At 36.0% G+C, this 18,241-nt stretch overlaps 1 protein-coding gene across 1 annotated transcript; it reads right to left on the bottom strand.

The window, feature by feature from the left end:
* Positions 1 to 1,512: 1,512 nt before the first annotated feature.
* On the bottom strand, positions 1,513 to 16,993 carry LOC147400256 (indole-3-acetaldehyde oxidase-like). Its single transcript, XM_086445877.1, has 10 exons — positions 16,775 to 16,993; positions 11,270 to 12,961; positions 10,582 to 10,841; positions 10,242 to 10,451; positions 9,718 to 9,936; positions 7,977 to 8,942; positions 7,620 to 7,715; positions 4,522 to 4,620; positions 3,479 to 3,668; positions 1,513 to 2,017 (listed from the first exon to the last, which is right to left on the bottom strand). The coding sequence occupies exons 1-10, from the start codon at positions 16,917 to 16,919 to the stop codon at positions 1,779 to 1,781; spliced, it is 4,116 nt and encodes a 1,371-aa protein (XP_086302003.1). The 5' UTR covers positions 16,920 to 16,993; the 3' UTR covers positions 1,513 to 1,778.
* Between the last annotated feature and the right edge of the window lie 1,248 nt (positions 16,994 to 18,241).

Genomic DNA, 18,241 nt, shown 5'->3' on the forward strand with positions numbered 1-18,241 from the left:
GGTCGACCTCAAATACAATGAGTTGCAGTCCCACAATTCTTTGGGCCCCCATGTCGGCATGAAGCCCAATCTCTTTCTCTCACACTCTAGTAACAATGAGAGAGGGATCATAAATAAGTTGAAAACTATTCTTGTATTTATCCGATGTGAAACTAAAAATTTAAAGAGTTATTTTTACTACTCTTATAACAAAAATGTAAAAAGAGAATCTTCGACTTTCAACTTAAATCAAAAAAGGTAAAAACTCTTTTCAATTTATGTTTCACCAAATAAGAAAATTTCTACTATTTGCAAAAAAAACACTCAAAAGGGCTTGAATTCAAACCTTATCCTCAAAATATTTATAATAAAAAAAAAAAAATTATTAATTTTACAATACTTCTTTGTACTTTTTACTCTTTGGATTCTAAAGTTTAAGAAGAAAAAGAAGCACCAGAAAGAATCTCATTTCTAAGTGGTTGAGACTGATTCGGTACATCTCGCATGCACCAATTTCAAAAGCCCAAACTTCATATAACACAATCAACAATTTAAGCAACCAATCCACAACAATGCCGACGCCCCAGGTTAAGCCCAAACCCAACCCAAACACGGGAGGCACATTTTTCATGTGATCAAGCCCATTATCCATTTGTCGCAAGTAAAAAAATAAACAAAATTGCTTGTGGATAGAACCCAAAGCTGAGCCTCTGAATTCATAGACATCAAGCATAGGGACCAATTTCCAATTTGAAGCCCAATAAAGGTCATTGCCATGACTGAGCTCATAGAATCTACATTGAGCACATTTTCCTAGTCTGTTAGAGGTCACATTTCTGATTAAAATCCGATAGGTTTTAGTATTTCAAATGAGTTTGGGCTTAAGCAACTCAAATGAGTTGTCATTTACTCCTCATTTTTCACAATACATTGGGATACATCCTTGTTCTTGGCAGACACACTACATTTAGCAAATTAAAGTGGATTTTAATGGATAACTTTTTTATCAACAAGCATTTAGCAAATTAAGTGATTTTCGATGACTAACTTCTTCATCAACAAGCACTTGTTTGTAGGCGACTCTTCACAGACAATTGCACTTTTGGAGGCTATAAATTTCAACAAACTCGCAATGATCTTTGATCACCGTGAGTTTAAAAAGGGGACATTAAGAGTATTATATGTGAAGCATTTTAATAAGGTGTATTATGATACACCAAATCAAATTTATGGAGATTTAAAGAGATTTAGATAGGGTAAATTAATTATAAATTTAAATTGATTGTGCTTACCTTATTTGTTAGAATTTGTTATTAATTTCTATACAAACCCTATTAGGGTCATGTAATCATCATCAAGAATAAATCAAATTTCAGTGTTTCACAAAAATTACAGTTTGTCGAAGAAGACAACCATAGATCTTCAATCTTGCTAGAGAAGAAGTCATGTATGTAAACGAGTATGCAACCCCAAAAATTTGTCCATAGATACCTACACTACATGAAAATCTGTTGGACTAAGATTAAAAAAATATTTTAAAAAAAATTATTGGAAAAATAAGAGTTCTTTCTTTTCTCCATTCTCCTTTAATCATACAAGTATATCTGTTTGAAAAATCAAGTCTCTTCCCCTCTAGCAATTTAGTGCTAATGTGTTCACTATTTGTCACATAGATTTTTGGACATCAAGATGTAACTGATACCATCTTTTCATGTTTACACCCCATAAGAATACTGGATATTTATATGCATTATCCGATACTAGCCATTGGTTACAGTCTATAAGGACTCATAGATGAGCTAAATAACAGTTTCATTAATAGAAGCAAGTTTGCTTTGCAAGTAAATCTCCACAATGTTCAGCCCACAAAGCTCCTTGACCACAGGCATTGTTGCAGGGACATCTAATTGGAATGTTGAACAAGAAGACCCATCTGATCTACCACTCCAAGAAAGAAGCTGTTTTCTTGCTTCTTTAATGGCGTCTCTCGTTGCACAGTGAACTGAGACTGCCAGAAGTAATGGTGGCTCCCCTGAAGCTGCAAATAAAAGACAATTCACCCCCATTAACGTAATCAAGTAAGAACGCGTGCAGGAAGAAAACCCAACAAGAACTCTGAAGTCTAATAGCAAAATGATTGGATGGGGCTTGGACCCATAGCTCAGTTGGTTGACATGTTGTAATTCAACTTTGAGGTCTTGGGTTCAAGTACAACTTACCCATCATCATCATCTTTCAGGTGGGCTAAATGAATCTTTTTCCTCCAATCCACTCTGTATAAAGGTCTTCTATTATTGAAAGTGTTTCCATATCAAAGCTTTCACTATCTTAATCCATGTTCTTTTGGGTCTTCCTCTCACTCTATTAAAACCTTTAACTTTAATATTTCTTTTAACTGGGACTGTAATAAACCTTCATTGAACATGTCCAAACCATTTTAGTTAACCTTATCTTAGTTTGTCATCTATTGGAGCTACTCCTAAATTTTTTCGAACCTGTTCGTTACTATTTTTATCTTTCCTGGTCTTACCAGGCATTCATATCAACATCCTCAACTATGTTACTCTCAATTTATTTGTTTTTTTTTTATTTTTATAAGTAGTCTTACTCTCAATTTATTAACATGAAGCTTCTTGAATACCCAACATTTAGCTCCATAAAGAATGGCTAATATTACTACTGTCTTATAAAATTTCTATTTAATTTGATTGGTACACATAGACTATAGAGCATTCTAGAAGCACAACTCCACTTCAATAATCTAGCCTTGATCTGATTGAAAAAATCCTCCTCAACCTCTCCATTATGCGTAATAGGACCATGACCGCTCCAAGGTACCATACGACCATCAAGTTTTTTAATTGCCATTCCTCTTCTTAGGAGTAGAAAAATCTAAACTTCACGTATTTGATCTTGGTTCTACTTAAACTAAAGACCTTGGACTCCAATTTAACCATCCAAAAACAAATTGATTGGATAGCCTTAACCATCTGCTATATTGATTTCTTATTATCTAAATTGTTCATCGTTTATTTACCAAACTTTCTTAAATGGCGTGACAAACTGCTGATTGGAATATCAGATTAGGTCAATGTTTAGCCTAATCTCTAACATAGTAAGAGAACCATGAATCAGTGTAGTCAAATGCATAATTCATTTTTATTTTGAAGCATAGCATAACTGAAAACACTTGATGCTTTCTAAGCTTGCCAAAATGACTGCTTTTGTACTACCAACCATGGTTTAAAGCTCTGTACCATCTCAGAATTTCAAGATTGTTTCAGATTCTCTCAAATTATTTTGGAATGTCTTGGAATGCTCTGTCAAGACACTCAATTGATTTTTTTTCTAGATCAAGGCAAAGGAAAAGCACTTACCCATGTGAACCATAGGCATATATATGACCAACAAACATGTGGAGCACAAATCGTCCTTGTGCTCTACCTGACAGCTACTTTAGATTTCCCCTACAAATAAAAGAGGTGAATTGAGATGGAACCTTTGGAGGAGAGAACACGTTTTTGGTGATGACCACTGTTCAGTATCTCAACATTGAACTGCTTGGGGATGGTGTCGATGGTTGGGATCTTGTAAGTCCATGTTCCTTCTGTTATCATCAATCCATCTGAGTTTGATAGGTACTCTTCCAGCATGAAAAATCCGACTCCTTGAATAAAAGCACCTTCTATCTGTAAAGAAGAAACATTTATTTTAATAGGTATTCTTGGCATATTTCAAACGATGCAAAAAATCACAATCATCATAATGTAGGTAAAGTTCTGCCTAAGAAAAATAGGTGTCTAATCATGGAACTGTGTCGGAGTTACGACCTATCCTTCAAGGGATCCTACTTTCAAAATCTGCATTGAACAAAATAAGCCCAACTACAGGATCATAACGACTCTACAATTTTCTTCGGATTATTCTTTAAATTCTGATTATCAGTGTTAAATTCTGATTATCAGTGTTACCTTGACACATGGCACGTGTTTTAACAGTCAAGATTTCCAATACAGAAACCCTTTGAAAATTCCAATATTGTAGCAAGGCTTTACAAATATTAACTTCTGGTACAACAGATACTCGAAGTGGTGTTTTAGTGATTTGAGACAAGGAGGAAATTCAAATTGGATAAGTAACCAGGATACTAGAGTACATGAGACACACTCTTAATGCTAACTCAATTTGGAAAAAAAAATTGGCGGAAATGGTTCTACAAAATATGTATGCAGGTGCTCAGGCATGTCACGCTGTGCTGTGAAGTGTTGTGATGGTAGGCATGCAAAAAAATAGATAATGGAAAAGAATTAGATAGATTGAATGGCTAAATCATCCAATTGGATCAAATAAATTTTCTAGTGGGACCCATCGAATGATTGGTCTGACCCATTGTCACATATTGTCATCCTCTTTGAATTATGCACTACACAAACACAATCACGGGACAATTTCATATACGAGGCTTAAGAATGCTAACAAATAAAGAATTATAAAAACTTAAACCGGTAATGGAGTTGTAAATGAGATGGTAGTCGAGCCAACCTGTCCCAAATCCACAGCAGGGTTCAAGCTTTGTCCACAGTCATAGATAATATCTGTTTGCAAGATTGTGGTTGCACCAGTAAGAAGATCAATCTCCACCTATGGATGTTCAACATTAGGTTAGTATTTTCTGTAACTTAACACAATCATCATTTTTGGATGTCTTCAATGTTAATTCCATATTTTTTCAATCCCAAGACTAATGTTGAGTGTCGGATCGGTTTGCATTTGACGACGTATAAAGACTCCGGTAAAGCCGCTCAACCTCATGCACCTTGACAAAAAGTCCTAATGTATGTGCACAAAGCCTAAAAGGTAATGAGACCACATAAACCATTCCCTAACACTTAGATGATTGTTAGGCCAACCCATATTGTTTTGGTAAACCTTTCACTCATCGGATCTTTCGGGAACAAAAAATGGTCAAAAATGGGACATTAAAAATTTGACCACCCTAAGACTATCCTCCGCCCTTGGTGATTGTTTGGGGACCTTATATAGGCAAGATCTATTGCACCTCCAAACTGTTTTATCACCAGACTTCCCAATAACTCATTTTGGCCCGAAATGGCAAAAAGGGTATTTTGGTAATTTTACACCCTTAGGCCATGGCCCGTCCCTTGATGACAGTTTGGGGACCTTCTACTAAGTAAGATCTACAAGATCCCCAAACAGTTTGTCAATCGGAGCTTCCAAGAGAGTTATGGCCGAGAGTGGCATTTTGGTAATTTTCACGATGTCACGGGTGGAACTCCAGGTGGCTCCCGGCACTGCCGGCAGCAAGTACCCAACAGTCATATTTTCGACTGTTGAGCCTCCAGTGCTGCCGGTAATGACCGCCACCAATAGGTCCCGAAAAACCCTTAAATGCCTTTAAAACTCAACTCTTAAGTTCATTTGTGGGTTGGATCATTGGCTAGAGAAAATTGACTCTCCCTTCTCCCTTCTTAGAGAGCATTCTCTGCACCATTGGAGAATTATGTCTTAGTTGAATGCACTCTCAACCCAAGCAACCTCCATAAGAGTTCATCATTAGGTGAGCCTACCCTCAACCTATGTAGATCTCTCACTTGATCCCACTCCCACCATTAAATCATTTCCTTGCACACAGATTGGTACATTCATGGAGCAAGGAGCAAAGGAAGAAGAAGGAATGAGTGATCACAAGGATTCGACAAACTCGAAAGCTTAATTGGAAGATTCAACCGTCGAGACACACTTGTGAGCTCAAGGACACGAAGAACTCAAGATCGCCATTGGCAAACATTAAGAATTGAATGAATCCCTATTATTTTGATTTTTCATTTCCAAGTCTATGTATGAGGTTACTTGGTTCAGCCCTTAAAAATCAAGTTCTTCTTAGAATCGAGGATTCTTGACAAAAGTAGAGGTTCATGAGTTTCCAATGAACAAAACTCACAATTTCGAGAGGATGCATTCTCTCGATCTTAAGGTTTTAGAATTTAGCCTAGGTATAAAAATTCTATGTACAAGGTTCGAGGTGAACCATAAACCTCTTTAATAGTGAACACCAAATTCCTAAGTAGGAACCTTAGGAGTGGATGCAGGCACGTTGTCAAATCACTATAAAATGCTTGTCTCATATTTGTGAAAATGCCTCTATCAATTTATACTTAGATAAATGCATGTCATGAATGATTATTATGCTATATATGACATGCTATGAATGTTTAGACTCTAAGTAAATCTCAATTGCATTATAAACTAAAGATAAGTCGTGAGAATAGATGTAGGCATATTGCCGATCCATTAGATGTCTTATGTCTCGTGCATGTTTTCATAATTTCGCAATTTACACTTGAATGCTTTGAATGTCATAAGATGCCATGAATGCCAAATAGGTATATCTTATATGAATGGACCATTGAATAACAAGACGAAATGAACATTTAAATTCCAAGTGTATTTTCATTAAATGCAAATTAGAAACATAAGTGCAAAATCGAGCTAGGTGAATGACTTAGAACATAGTCAAATTAATCAATCTAAGTTAAAATTGGATAAATCGAAAGAAATTTTAATTATCCTATTCACCCCTCCTCTAGGACTAGACATGGTACGAAGCCCGAAATTTTCATCCAACACTTGAAATGTCTCTAGAAAATTAATTGATGAAAACATAATAAGCATAATATTAGAAATTAGCCTCAACTGTGAGGTACGGTTTCTAAACTCGGTTTCACATCTCGTCTCGTTCAGCCTTGATATTGAGTTAACTCGAACGATACGTCTCATCTCGTTCGGCATTGAGACAATGGTTTTCAACTATTTAAAAAATCTGAAAAATTCTAAAAAAATTTAGAAATGATTCCTATTAAAAAAAATGAAGTCAAAAAAATATATAATTAAAAAAAATCATAATATACCTATCAAAATAAATTAATTAAATATTTACATTGTTACATATGTTTCATTTTCATTGTTACATATGTTTCATCTTCTTCATCCAATTTCGTCTTGAATCGGATGAAGAAGATGAAGTTTTCACTCAAAACCTTTTTTTTTTTTGTTCACTTGGTTGAGAAGATGAAAACAAATCGATTTTGGTGAAAGAATATAGGGTTGAGAATGTTTAACTCATTTGTCTCGTTTAACTCGGATGAGATTTTGAAAATCTCGCCTGATACATATCGTTTGTCTCGCGATTTATTCATTGTTGTTAGGTATCGTTTGTCTCAGACGAGATTTTGACAAACGAGATTTTGCAAAATCTCGTCCGAGACAACTCGCTTATCTCACAATGAATGAACATCTCAAATAGGTTTGTGAGTTGGTCTCGTTCAGCCCTGATACCGAGTTAACTCGGGTGATACGTCTCGGTCTCAGACAAGTTTTAAAACCATGCTGTGAGGTCTTCCTTGGGTTTAGTCCCAACTTATCTTATTACTGGAAAAAAACAAAAAACAAAAAAAGATAAAATATTACTTCATATGATTTAGTATATCACTGAGCGTGTAAGCTGGTGATGATGCCAGCTTACCTACCAAAAAAACATGCATGTTACTTCATTATGTGTGTAACATTAAATACCAATAAATGTTGTTAAATTTCTTGAAAAATGTCGTCAAGAAACTCACTTCACTCACTGCAGCACCATAGTTTAGATACTTCATTGAAGTCAAGTCTGGAACATACACTGTACTAGCTGATAAGTTCAAAGCTTGAATATTTGCCTGAAAATAAAATGAGAGAACAGAATAAGCGAGTCATGGTTCCTCAATCCGGTTTTGTATAATCCATAATACCACAAGAAGCTGTAAAGCAACCAATAGATAGTGGATTTGATCTTAGTTTGTCCATCAACATTAAAAAAAATTTAAGAAGTAAAAATGTTTTAGCTCCACCAAATAAGATTAAAGTACCTTGGGACAAAAATCTCAATTGAAGCTAACCAATAAGTTGGGTACAAAATTACAATAAGTTCAACTAGTCACCTGGAGGATTAAACTATCCCACGAAACTGTACCCATCTGTCCATGTAACCTTTCTTTGAGTGGGATTAGTCTTTCAACCAAGGAATTACAGCAAAGCCGAACTGCTTCACAACTTGACTCTGAGGTGGTGCTCCCAGAAGTAAACCCACCTTGCACTAAGCTCAAGGTATCTGCCTGAATGACTCGTACCCTCTCCAAGAGATCTCCACTACTATCATTCTGTAAAGGTCTGAGAGCAAATGCTACCATTTGTTTCACCTTTGTCCAAAGCCCCTGACCCAACTCAATCCCTCCAACTTCAACCACAACTGATCCGTCATAGAGAATGCTCACTTTACCTGGGGTAGGTCTCACTATCACTTCATGTACGATGGGTACACGAGAAATTCCTCTTTTTGTCCATTTATTGCAACTATTAAACATTTTTATTACTTCAATTCTTTGGTGGAAGCTTGAAGACTTCGCCAACTTATCCAAAACAAGAGGTAGAGTATACTCAAGAGGCTCCCCAGAGCTACCTTCATAAAACAATTTCAGGCTCTCATACGTGTGAATATTCTTGTTCCTAATAGAATCAACTTCCATAGAAAGAAAAGATGCTACATGTTCAATCACAGCCTCAGAGATAAACGATGCTTGTACCTCTCCAGGCCCTCGCATGGCTGTCTTACTTGAATGGTTTGTCTTGCAGACCTTTATATCGAAAGACAAAGCTCCCCAATTGTACTTCTTTAGTGCTCCCAACATGTTGTGTGGCATGATTGGGCTTATATCTTCAGATATCCCTGCGTTGATTAATATTTCAAGGCGTAGGGCAGTGATCTTCCCATCAGATTTGAAACCCACACTGTAATTTATTTTCATTGGATGTCTTCCACCAGCCATTATCATATCAGTCTTGCGGTTGAGGTAAATTCGGACTGGACGGCGTAATTTGTATGCTGCCAGTGCACATGCTGTTGCAACCTAAAACCATACATTTATAAGTATTTTTATTGGGCAATTCATAATTTAAAAGGCATATATGGAGAATTGGTAATATTATAAATTACTAGAACTATTCATTGATTATTTGTTAGGTATTTATAATAGTTTCAGATCATAATATCCATTTTTTGATGTCCCATCATCATATTCTAGAATAGTTTACTTCATCCTGCATCACAATATTATTTCGGTTGCCTGCTATACCTTTTCTATCCAGCAAGTCGACACTCATATCCAACATGGATTACATGGCAATCTAATTTGAGAAAGTGTGAAATTGTGTTATATAGGCTTATACAAGGAAAAAAGAAAAAGGTATTCCCTCACATTATCTATAAAAATTCTGTTCTCTCATTCACTAATAGTAAAAGGAACTTCCTGCATAGGGAAGTTTGTTAGAACCCTGACAATGCCATTCCATGGTTAGAGGGATTCCAAGAACAAGGGTTTACCAAGCAATTTTCCTACCCTGACATCCATATTTCTTCATCGCTTATTTATGGAAAATTAGGGTCTACATCGATGGTTTCTGAGAATTTGGTTAACTATGAAAAATCACAGAACTCCTTTATCATCCGGAAAGCTCAAAATGGATGTCCTACCAATGATAGAACCTTCTTCGTTTTTTGAAGTGTAAATGCGTGTCCATACCCTGATCGTGCTTCTACCATACATGTGTACCATAAGGGACTCCCACAAAAAGGGAGAAGCTTTTGACATCGAAAGCTTATTACAAAAACAAATGGATACTCACAGGCAAAGATTTTAATGCTTTTCCACCGAACCCTCCTCCAACCCTTCTTGTAATCACACGGACATTATGATTGGGAACACCAAGGCATCTTGCTATAACGATCTGTGCATTCTCAGGGCACTGTGTTGAGCTATAAACAACCATGCAGTTACCTTCATCTGGTACAGCAAGAGCAGTTTGTGTCTCCATATAGAAAAAGTATTGAGACCCAAGTTTGATCTGGAAATTGTCATTACAAAAGAGTTTAATTGTACAAGTAAAGAACATGTGTTGACATTGGAAAACAAGATTGATTTGGAAACTTGACCACGAACTCTAGAAATTTGCCAATACAATACAACTTGATCTATGCTCATATCTTAAGGGGTGACTTTTTTACATTTTGTATATAATTAAAGAAACAGAAAAAAAAAAAAAAAGGAAGTTCTCAGTTAACTTGGATACAGTCCTCCATGAGGTCCAATCAAGTTTATATCTCTTATTGCTAGAAAAGGAAAACCAAAAGAAAATCATACGATAAGCACCTCTGCTGAGAAAATCTTGTGATGAGCTTCTTCCATTCCTTTCGAGAAATCTCCAACCTGTTTTGGACAAAAGAAGGGAGGAACCTCAAAGAAGCTGGATCTCTCAACAGCATCTTCCACTGATAAAATGGGTGGTTCAAGATTTTCAGTGTCATAATCAATCACTGCACAATTAGCTGCCATGTCTGCATGTTTTTGTGTATCTGCAACCTACAGCAACCGTTTCAGTAACTACAATAGCCTCCCATGGAGAACACATTCGAGATATAGCATAATAAAAGGGAAAAAAAAACGTATTTTGCAGAAATGTTCTTAAATTAGGATAAGAAATATGAATTACCACAAACCCAAGAGGCTGGCCGGCAAACCGAGTAAGATGATCAGCAAATAAAGGTTCAGAATCAAAGATAGTCTTACATCCTACATTCTCCCCACCTTCAGGGATGTCTTTAAATGAAATAACTTTAATAACTCCAAGTGGTAGTGATGGAGACATGAATCCAATATTCTTCACCCGTGCCAAGGGTCTTGTGCTACATATGAATGCTCCATAAAGGCAGTACTTTGGAGAAGGAATGTCATCCACAAAAACAGCCTCACCTATGTAATTTGGTGGAGTCAGATGTTGGGGGAATTATATACAATTTCTTTTGAAGAATACAAAATATATAAGTTAAATGAATATATAAAGCTAAAACTAAACAGAATGAGCAAACCAACAGAAATCTGACAAATAATTACTCCTGACCAATATTAATTAACAATAAATTTGAACCACAAAGTATGTAAAAGCCTTTCTGATGAAACAAAAAACTAATCAAGGATACATGTTAAAGAGTTCTGCAGTTTAAGATGTCAAGGTAAGTGCATCATACAAGAGTGTCTTTCCATGTAAGTATTTGTTGAGAATTCACAATTATCAGAAAGGTGGAAAAAACCCACAAGCAGAATGTCCACTTAACACTAAAAAGAGAAAGCAAAACAACACATTGCAGATAAAACAAAATACCAAATTCAATACAACGAACCAGAAGCTTGGATCTCGGCTCCAGATTTTTTAGTTGGCTCACCAACTGGAAGGTACTGCCTGCTAACTTCAACTACTTGCTTTGCAGATAAGAGCAAACCCAACTTTTTAGATTGATCAAACAAATTATAGTTATTGTGGGGTTTGGAACCCTTAATCTCCAAAGTATTAATATGTACAGTCAAGCCATCAGTGGGAACCAAATTATCAGCTTCAACCAGAGGACGAAGAAAATCAAAAAGGAAATCGACAGCCAAGCTTGATCTATAAGCAGGACTTGAAGTGCCCTCTTCTGGTATAACAGTTGCTCTAAGTAATTTAATAGCCTCAAATAGAACACCAATGCTAAGAGATTTTCCAGTTAAAAATTCCTCAACCTTTGTAGCCCTCATTGCATGTTTTGTCCCATAGGCACCGAAAACCAATTTAATATGTTCCACGACAGTAGCATATGAAGTTTTAAATGTAGAGAACTGTGCCAAAAAAGCAGCATTAAGGTAGGCCAAGGCATTCCCAAGGGGTCGTGGTGCCGCTCTATAGGTCTCAAAAATCAATCCCGGTTCATTCTTAGAGGATAAGAATTTTATTGTGTCCCAACATGGGATTATAATAGTTAGAAGTACAGTTTTCGCATCACATGGAGGCATCTCCAAGAAATCCTCCAATGTAAGCTGTTGTCTTTTGAGACCTGTCTGTATAACTATTGATGAACCTGCAGCAAGTAGGATAGTAGCAATATCTGAGGGAAACTGATTCCTTTGGGCCATTACCAAATTACCACCCAAACTTGCAGTATTCCGAATGAACTCTGATGCAACCTTATCCATATGATCTCCAATTTTCCTGAACACTACTGCAGATTCCAACCCGTCTTTTCTTTCCTTCAAAACTTGGATTGCTTTAGAGATAGTCACGGCTGCTCCAATTTCGATCCCTGTGTTATCCCTTTTGATCATTGAGAGATCTGGGATGTGTCTTAGATCAATGTACTTGTTATAGTGGTCAACCTCCTTATAATAGCCCGTACCCGTGTTACCAACTACTAATTTCACCCTCGCCCCATTTTCCGCTTCTATCGATTCCAATAGACTCTGAAGTTCTTCAACACTAACAGGGCTATACCAACAACACTCTTTGGAATCCATTATGGTTTTGGATTTAATTTCCCTTTTCAAAAAATCAGGAAATGTACAAATATCATTGCGAGGGTTATAAAAGGGTAGTTTACTTACTTCGACATCTTCACTCTCCTCCTTCTTCCAAAAGAAATTAAGACCTAGATCCTCCATATCGACATCTACTGCAAAGCTTTTGCATGCATCGGCAATGGGTCGGTAACCGGTGCATCGGCAGAGATTGCCTGCAATAGCTTTCTCAGCTTCTGCCATCGAAATCTTCGAAAACCCAGAAAGAGGATTTTCTCTTTGAGTCTTCTCAGCATTGACAAGAGCTGAAAAGAGAGACATGCACATTCCTGGAGTACAAAAACCACATTGAGAAGCATGGAAACCAGAGAATCTTTGGTGGATAGGGTGGAACCCATCTTTGGTATTTCCAAGGCCCTCCGTGGTTGTAACTGAACATCCATTTATGCTACAAAGAAGAGTCAAGCATGAACTCACTGTGAAGTCCTCAACTTGTTTGAGGATAGGATCATACTTGGAGAGAAGAACAACACAAGCTCCACAACCACCTGCATCAAAAAACCAAAATGTAAATTTGGATGCAAAACCAAATCCCCATTTGATCAAAATCCTTACAACTCATACCGAAATCCTTCTTTTTATTTTAACTATAGATACCCAGATAAGTCAAGCATACTCTTCAAAACCATCAAATTACACTAGAAACTGCTTCTTGAGGAAAAGAATCAAATTTTGTAATGGAATGTTGAAATTAGCCCTTTTTCAAATAAAGGGAAACAATCAAAATCAGAACAATCCCTTTTCGGAAAGAAAAGAAAAGAAGATAAAACTAAAAATCCTTCTCATCTCTACCTTTAAAAAAACATAGAAAGAACTGATGAAGGAGCATCTACATTTCCATGCACCTATTCTACACAACAATCTCTCAACTTGCATATCTAACTCCACCTAAGTAAGGCACTAGGCTTGCACTGCTGGTCCCAAGCCAGGATAAAGGATGGTTGAGTAAGGTTGACACTTCACGTTATTTCCATGCACCTATTCTACACAACAATCTCTCAACTTACATAGTCTAACTCCACCTAAGTAAGCACTAGCCTTGCACTGCTGGTCTCAAGCCAGGATAAAGGAGGGTTGAGTAAGGTTGACAGTCGATCTTATTTCAATGCACCTATTCTAAACAATAATCTCTCCAACTGCATGGTCTAACTCCACCTAAGTAAGCACTAGGTCTGCACAGCTGGTCCCAAGTCAGGATAAAGGAAGGTTGAGTAAGGTTGACAGTCAACGTTAAATTGATGTGAACCTTGCATGTATGATAAGCCTTTTGACTTTAATTCATGCTAAGACATTTTCCGGAAGTAGCATGCTGCATCATAACAAGAGAGTGTAAGAAACTGGCTCTGGCTTCCTCTTGAAACAAAACATTACACTAGGACACCTGATTGCAGCGAATAGTAAGTAAAGGTTCCTGAACTAGGCTAGATGAGTGCGGATAAATCAGTTAGACCAGGAAAAGTAAATTTATTTGGCCATTTGGATCTTGGGGTGTTTGATAGACAAGGCTGAGAGTTGGCTGATACAGTAAAAGAATTAAAGTTGTAAGTCTACAAGTATATAATATGCAAGCTCGAAAACTAGGGTGGTAGGAGAAGGGGGCACAAGAAATTATACAAAGGAGATGATAATACAAGAAATATGGTAGGTATAAAGGGAGGGAAAGGGGGTTAGGTAGACGGTGTTCGAAGAGCCACAGGAGTTAGTAATGAACTTATATCAACTAAAATAATCCTAGGAGAAGAGATAGCTAACATTCTTAAAACTTATGCACCTCAAGCAGGATTAAAAGATAATATTAATAGATGATATGGGTTGACTGTCTAAAGGCAATTTTTAAGGGAGGAATCATATTTACAAAAGAGGACTTAAATAGGCATGTAGGAAAGGTAGCAAGGAATACGAAAAAGGTTCTTGTGATGAAGGGTGTTGGAGGGTTATGATTGTTGAGTTTTCCATATGAATCTTGGTTCACAGAAATCAAAAGAAAAAAAAAATCAATCACAAAATAATGAAGTTCAAAAGATTATTAGAGAAAAGATACTATATTTCAAGAATCAACAATAAACTGAAGTGTAATTTTTTCGAAAAACATTAGAAAAAGAAGAATAAAGTAGTTACCAGGGCAAATATGGCATGTGATGATTTATATAATAGGTGAGCTACAAGAGGATCAAAAAGAGGAAAACTAGATACATAGATCAAGAGAAGATGAAAGATTTTTATTAAGGGATGAGGTAATTAAAGAAATGCTGATGGATTTTTTTTTCAAAACTTACTAAATGAAAATCATTGAAAGACCAAAACAAATTTAAACTGCCATAGGTTTAGGATTACAACAGAGAAAGAAGCTAAGTTATTTAATGACAATTTGGAGACTAAGAGAATGAAATCATAGCAGGAGAACTTACATAATACCTACTTATAAAAAGAAAGTAGATGTGCAAAACCAAACTCATTATCATGGGATTACAAGAAACAGAGATATCAAATAACTTTTTATCCGTGTTCGGAGAGCACTTGTAGTCTGCACGAGTGAATGGAACCCCCTTCATCAAGCAATAAAGATTAGGGGTGCACATTGGATTGGGTAAATCCAATAACCGACTAAAAAAAAATCCGATTGATTTGGTTCAGTTCCAGATTAGGGGTATAATAGAACCGAACCAATCCAAGAACCAAACCAATTTTTATATCTATTATAATATATTTATTTAAAAATAAAATCCTTTCTTAGTTTCATTCTTCTATTCTCTCTCTCAACTTTGTTAGTGTGTTAGAGGTAACTCATTAAAGTCTTCAACTTCATCTCCTCTGTTTTTTTTTTTTTTAACAAAAACTCATAAAAAATGTGCCCCTTTACTTTTAATCACAAAGCAAGAAGCCACATTTGGTTTCGACTTTGAACAAACAACAAACAACATTTGATTTTAAGAATGACTTTGATCTTCAATCATCCTTTCCAAGGTAAGTGTTAAATGATTTTTATTTTTAATGTGTTATGCGTGATGCTTTGTTTATGTTGAAATAATAAGTATGTTGATGCTTTGTTTATGTGTGTTATGTATTATGCGTTATGCGTGATGCTTTGTTTAATATTTATTTTGCTTAGTTTTATGTTTTAACTATTTTAATTTTAGTATTGAAAATAATAAGTATGAGAACCGAGAACCGATCCGAACCAAGGATAGTTTGGATTGGTTTGGTCCTATAGGGTAATTGGATTGGTTCAGTTCCAAATTTGTAGAACCGATCATATTTGATTCAGTTCCAATTTTGCCAAAATCCGAACCATGTGCACCCTTAATAAAGATGCAGTTCTTCCCTATGGATAGAAAGAAAGATGCAGGAAAGGAAAATGAAATATGAAATATGGTGAATACGCAACCGAACAACCACATGGGCTCTAACCTCGTCCGGTGCCTATGATTAGTCCCTAATTGTAGAGGGAGGAGTTTGAGAGTGAGTTAACCTACAGAGATTGATTGGTAACCGGAGGAAACCTATTAATGATTGCCCGAATCTCCAATTTTCCCTCCGGATGAATGGACATTTGGACTCCGAGAACCAAGGCGGAGCACGGCTTGCTTAGTCCGTGAACGAGCTCTAGACTAATTGATGAGAGTCCCCTCTCGGTAAGTCCCTCAGACCCCTTCAAATCCCGCCTTTCCTCTGGGGAGTGAAAGTTCCTAGTTCCACAAGATTCGACTGAAGTGATCAAGGCAGGGTTTTTTCGGGTGTGGAGTTTTCGTTGGGAAAAAGTAAAGGTTAGATGGAGGTCTCGGTCAAACAAAGACAAATTCAAAAATGGTTTATATTGTATAGTATAGAAGTCATGTCTGTCTACTACTGAAGTCAGTGCCCTTCTATATAAAAAAAAAAAAAGAAAGGAATGCTGATGATAAGCAAAGAATACACTTTGAGTGCTTAAAAAAGCCAGTTACTTTCTCTTGCAGACCCAGAGAAACAAACCCACACGACCAAATAAACAGAATTCAAACCGAAATCCAAATCCAAATCCAAATCAAACCCCACCAAAGATATTACAAAATAAAATTTGAAAAAAACAAAAAAATTAATAACAGAGGTTGATATGATACCTCAAAAAACAATCCAATAACATTAACAGAAACAGAATTAGAACTAAATAAGAAAAATAGAGAAAGAAATGAATCACAAAGAAGACCCAAGATAGAAACCCAATACCCGAAATCAATCAAACCCCAAAACCCAAAAATAAAAAATAAAAAATAAAAAAGAAAAACAAAATTACAAGTAAAATAAGCAGAGAAAGAACTGATGACCTTCTCCACAGCTAAGCTTGGTTCCTCTGTAAGGGGTCTGAGTGCGTAAGAATTCAAGCAAAGTAGTGGAAGGATCGACCTTCGAGAGCTCAAATCTCTCACCATTAACAGCAAAAACCAGTTCCTTCTCTTCTCTCCCCTCCATTTCTCATCGACAGTGACATTAACAGTAAAAAAGTTGGTTTCGTGGTTAGAACTAAAGATCATGGTTTTCCAAAAGAAAACGCCAAAGATTATAATAATAATAATAAAACAAAATTGGGAAATTTGAAACAGAGACGGGAGACCATATGATACCTGAAATGACACAAAGTATTTACTGCGATACACGAAAGATCCAACGAGTTGGTGTGTTGGACTCTTTTCCACACATAAATACGACACGTGGAATTCCTTTTCCAAGAAAGACTTGTCATCCAAAAGAATGTATTTTAGGTAATAGTCGTGCTTCACTTCAGTGTCTTTAAATTCCGCTCCATTTCACACTTTACTGATGTGGATGCTTTTCAATCGTATCTCGATGCACAGCTATGTTTCTGTATACACACATCTACGTCAGCAAAGTGTCGAACGGAATGAATTTCAAAGTTACCCACTGAAAATGCGTCAACTTTTTTTTTTTTTTTTTTTATGAATTAAAAATAAAATAAAAAGAGGTAAAAACTTACTAAGTACAGTATCCAAGGAAGTCAGTCCAGCCCAGTATTTTTCTTACCAATATTTTTGGTTGATTGTAAACGTGTGCCCTTACGTCATAAAGTGCATTTAATGCATCAACAAACTCTTTGCACAAGCTATTTTTTAGTGCCGTTCTCTTGTCTTAGAAAACGAAATTCAACTTTTTATTAATTTCTAAAATGTTCTCAATAAAGAGGGAATCATTCATGTCTTTTTCAACTTTAACTTAAATTTTCTATAAAGAATAATTTTTAGGAAAATACTGAACTGCACTGATGTAGAGGTGCATTCAAAGCCGTAGATTTTTTTAACTTGATTCTGGAGGAAAGAAATTCATGGTTATCTGTACATTGTCGCGTCAGCACTGTGTTGAATGCAGCACGATTCTATTTTTTAATACCAAAATGTTGGGCCTGTTTGGATACCAGGAGCAGAACTACTCTTCCAAAAAACAGAAGCTGAAGTACTCTATGGAGGAACTGGAAAAGTAATTATGTGCAGAAATGGCGTTTGGCAATCAACTCTATGAAGTACTGGCAGAAGTACTTTTGTGCTGGAAGTCTGTTTGGGAACCATACTGACTTCTCATGACTTCTAGAAAAAAGACCAGAATACCCTTATATTATACCAGTTACTGTTTTTTATCTTTTAGTGTCATAATATGCCTTCAAACTATACTGTTTTTGACATTTTAACTATAAATATTAATATAATATAATATAATAAATATTAATATAATATAATATAATATAATATAATATTTTAAATATTAAATATTAATATAATATG

Source organism: Akebia trifoliata, chromosome 6, assembly GCF_017979445.1.
Source record: "Akebia trifoliata isolate Shusen 1 chromosome 6, ASM1797944v1, whole genome shotgun sequence".
Taxonomy (NCBI): Eukaryota; Viridiplantae; Streptophyta; class Magnoliopsida; order Ranunculales; family Lardizabalaceae; genus Akebia; species Akebia trifoliata.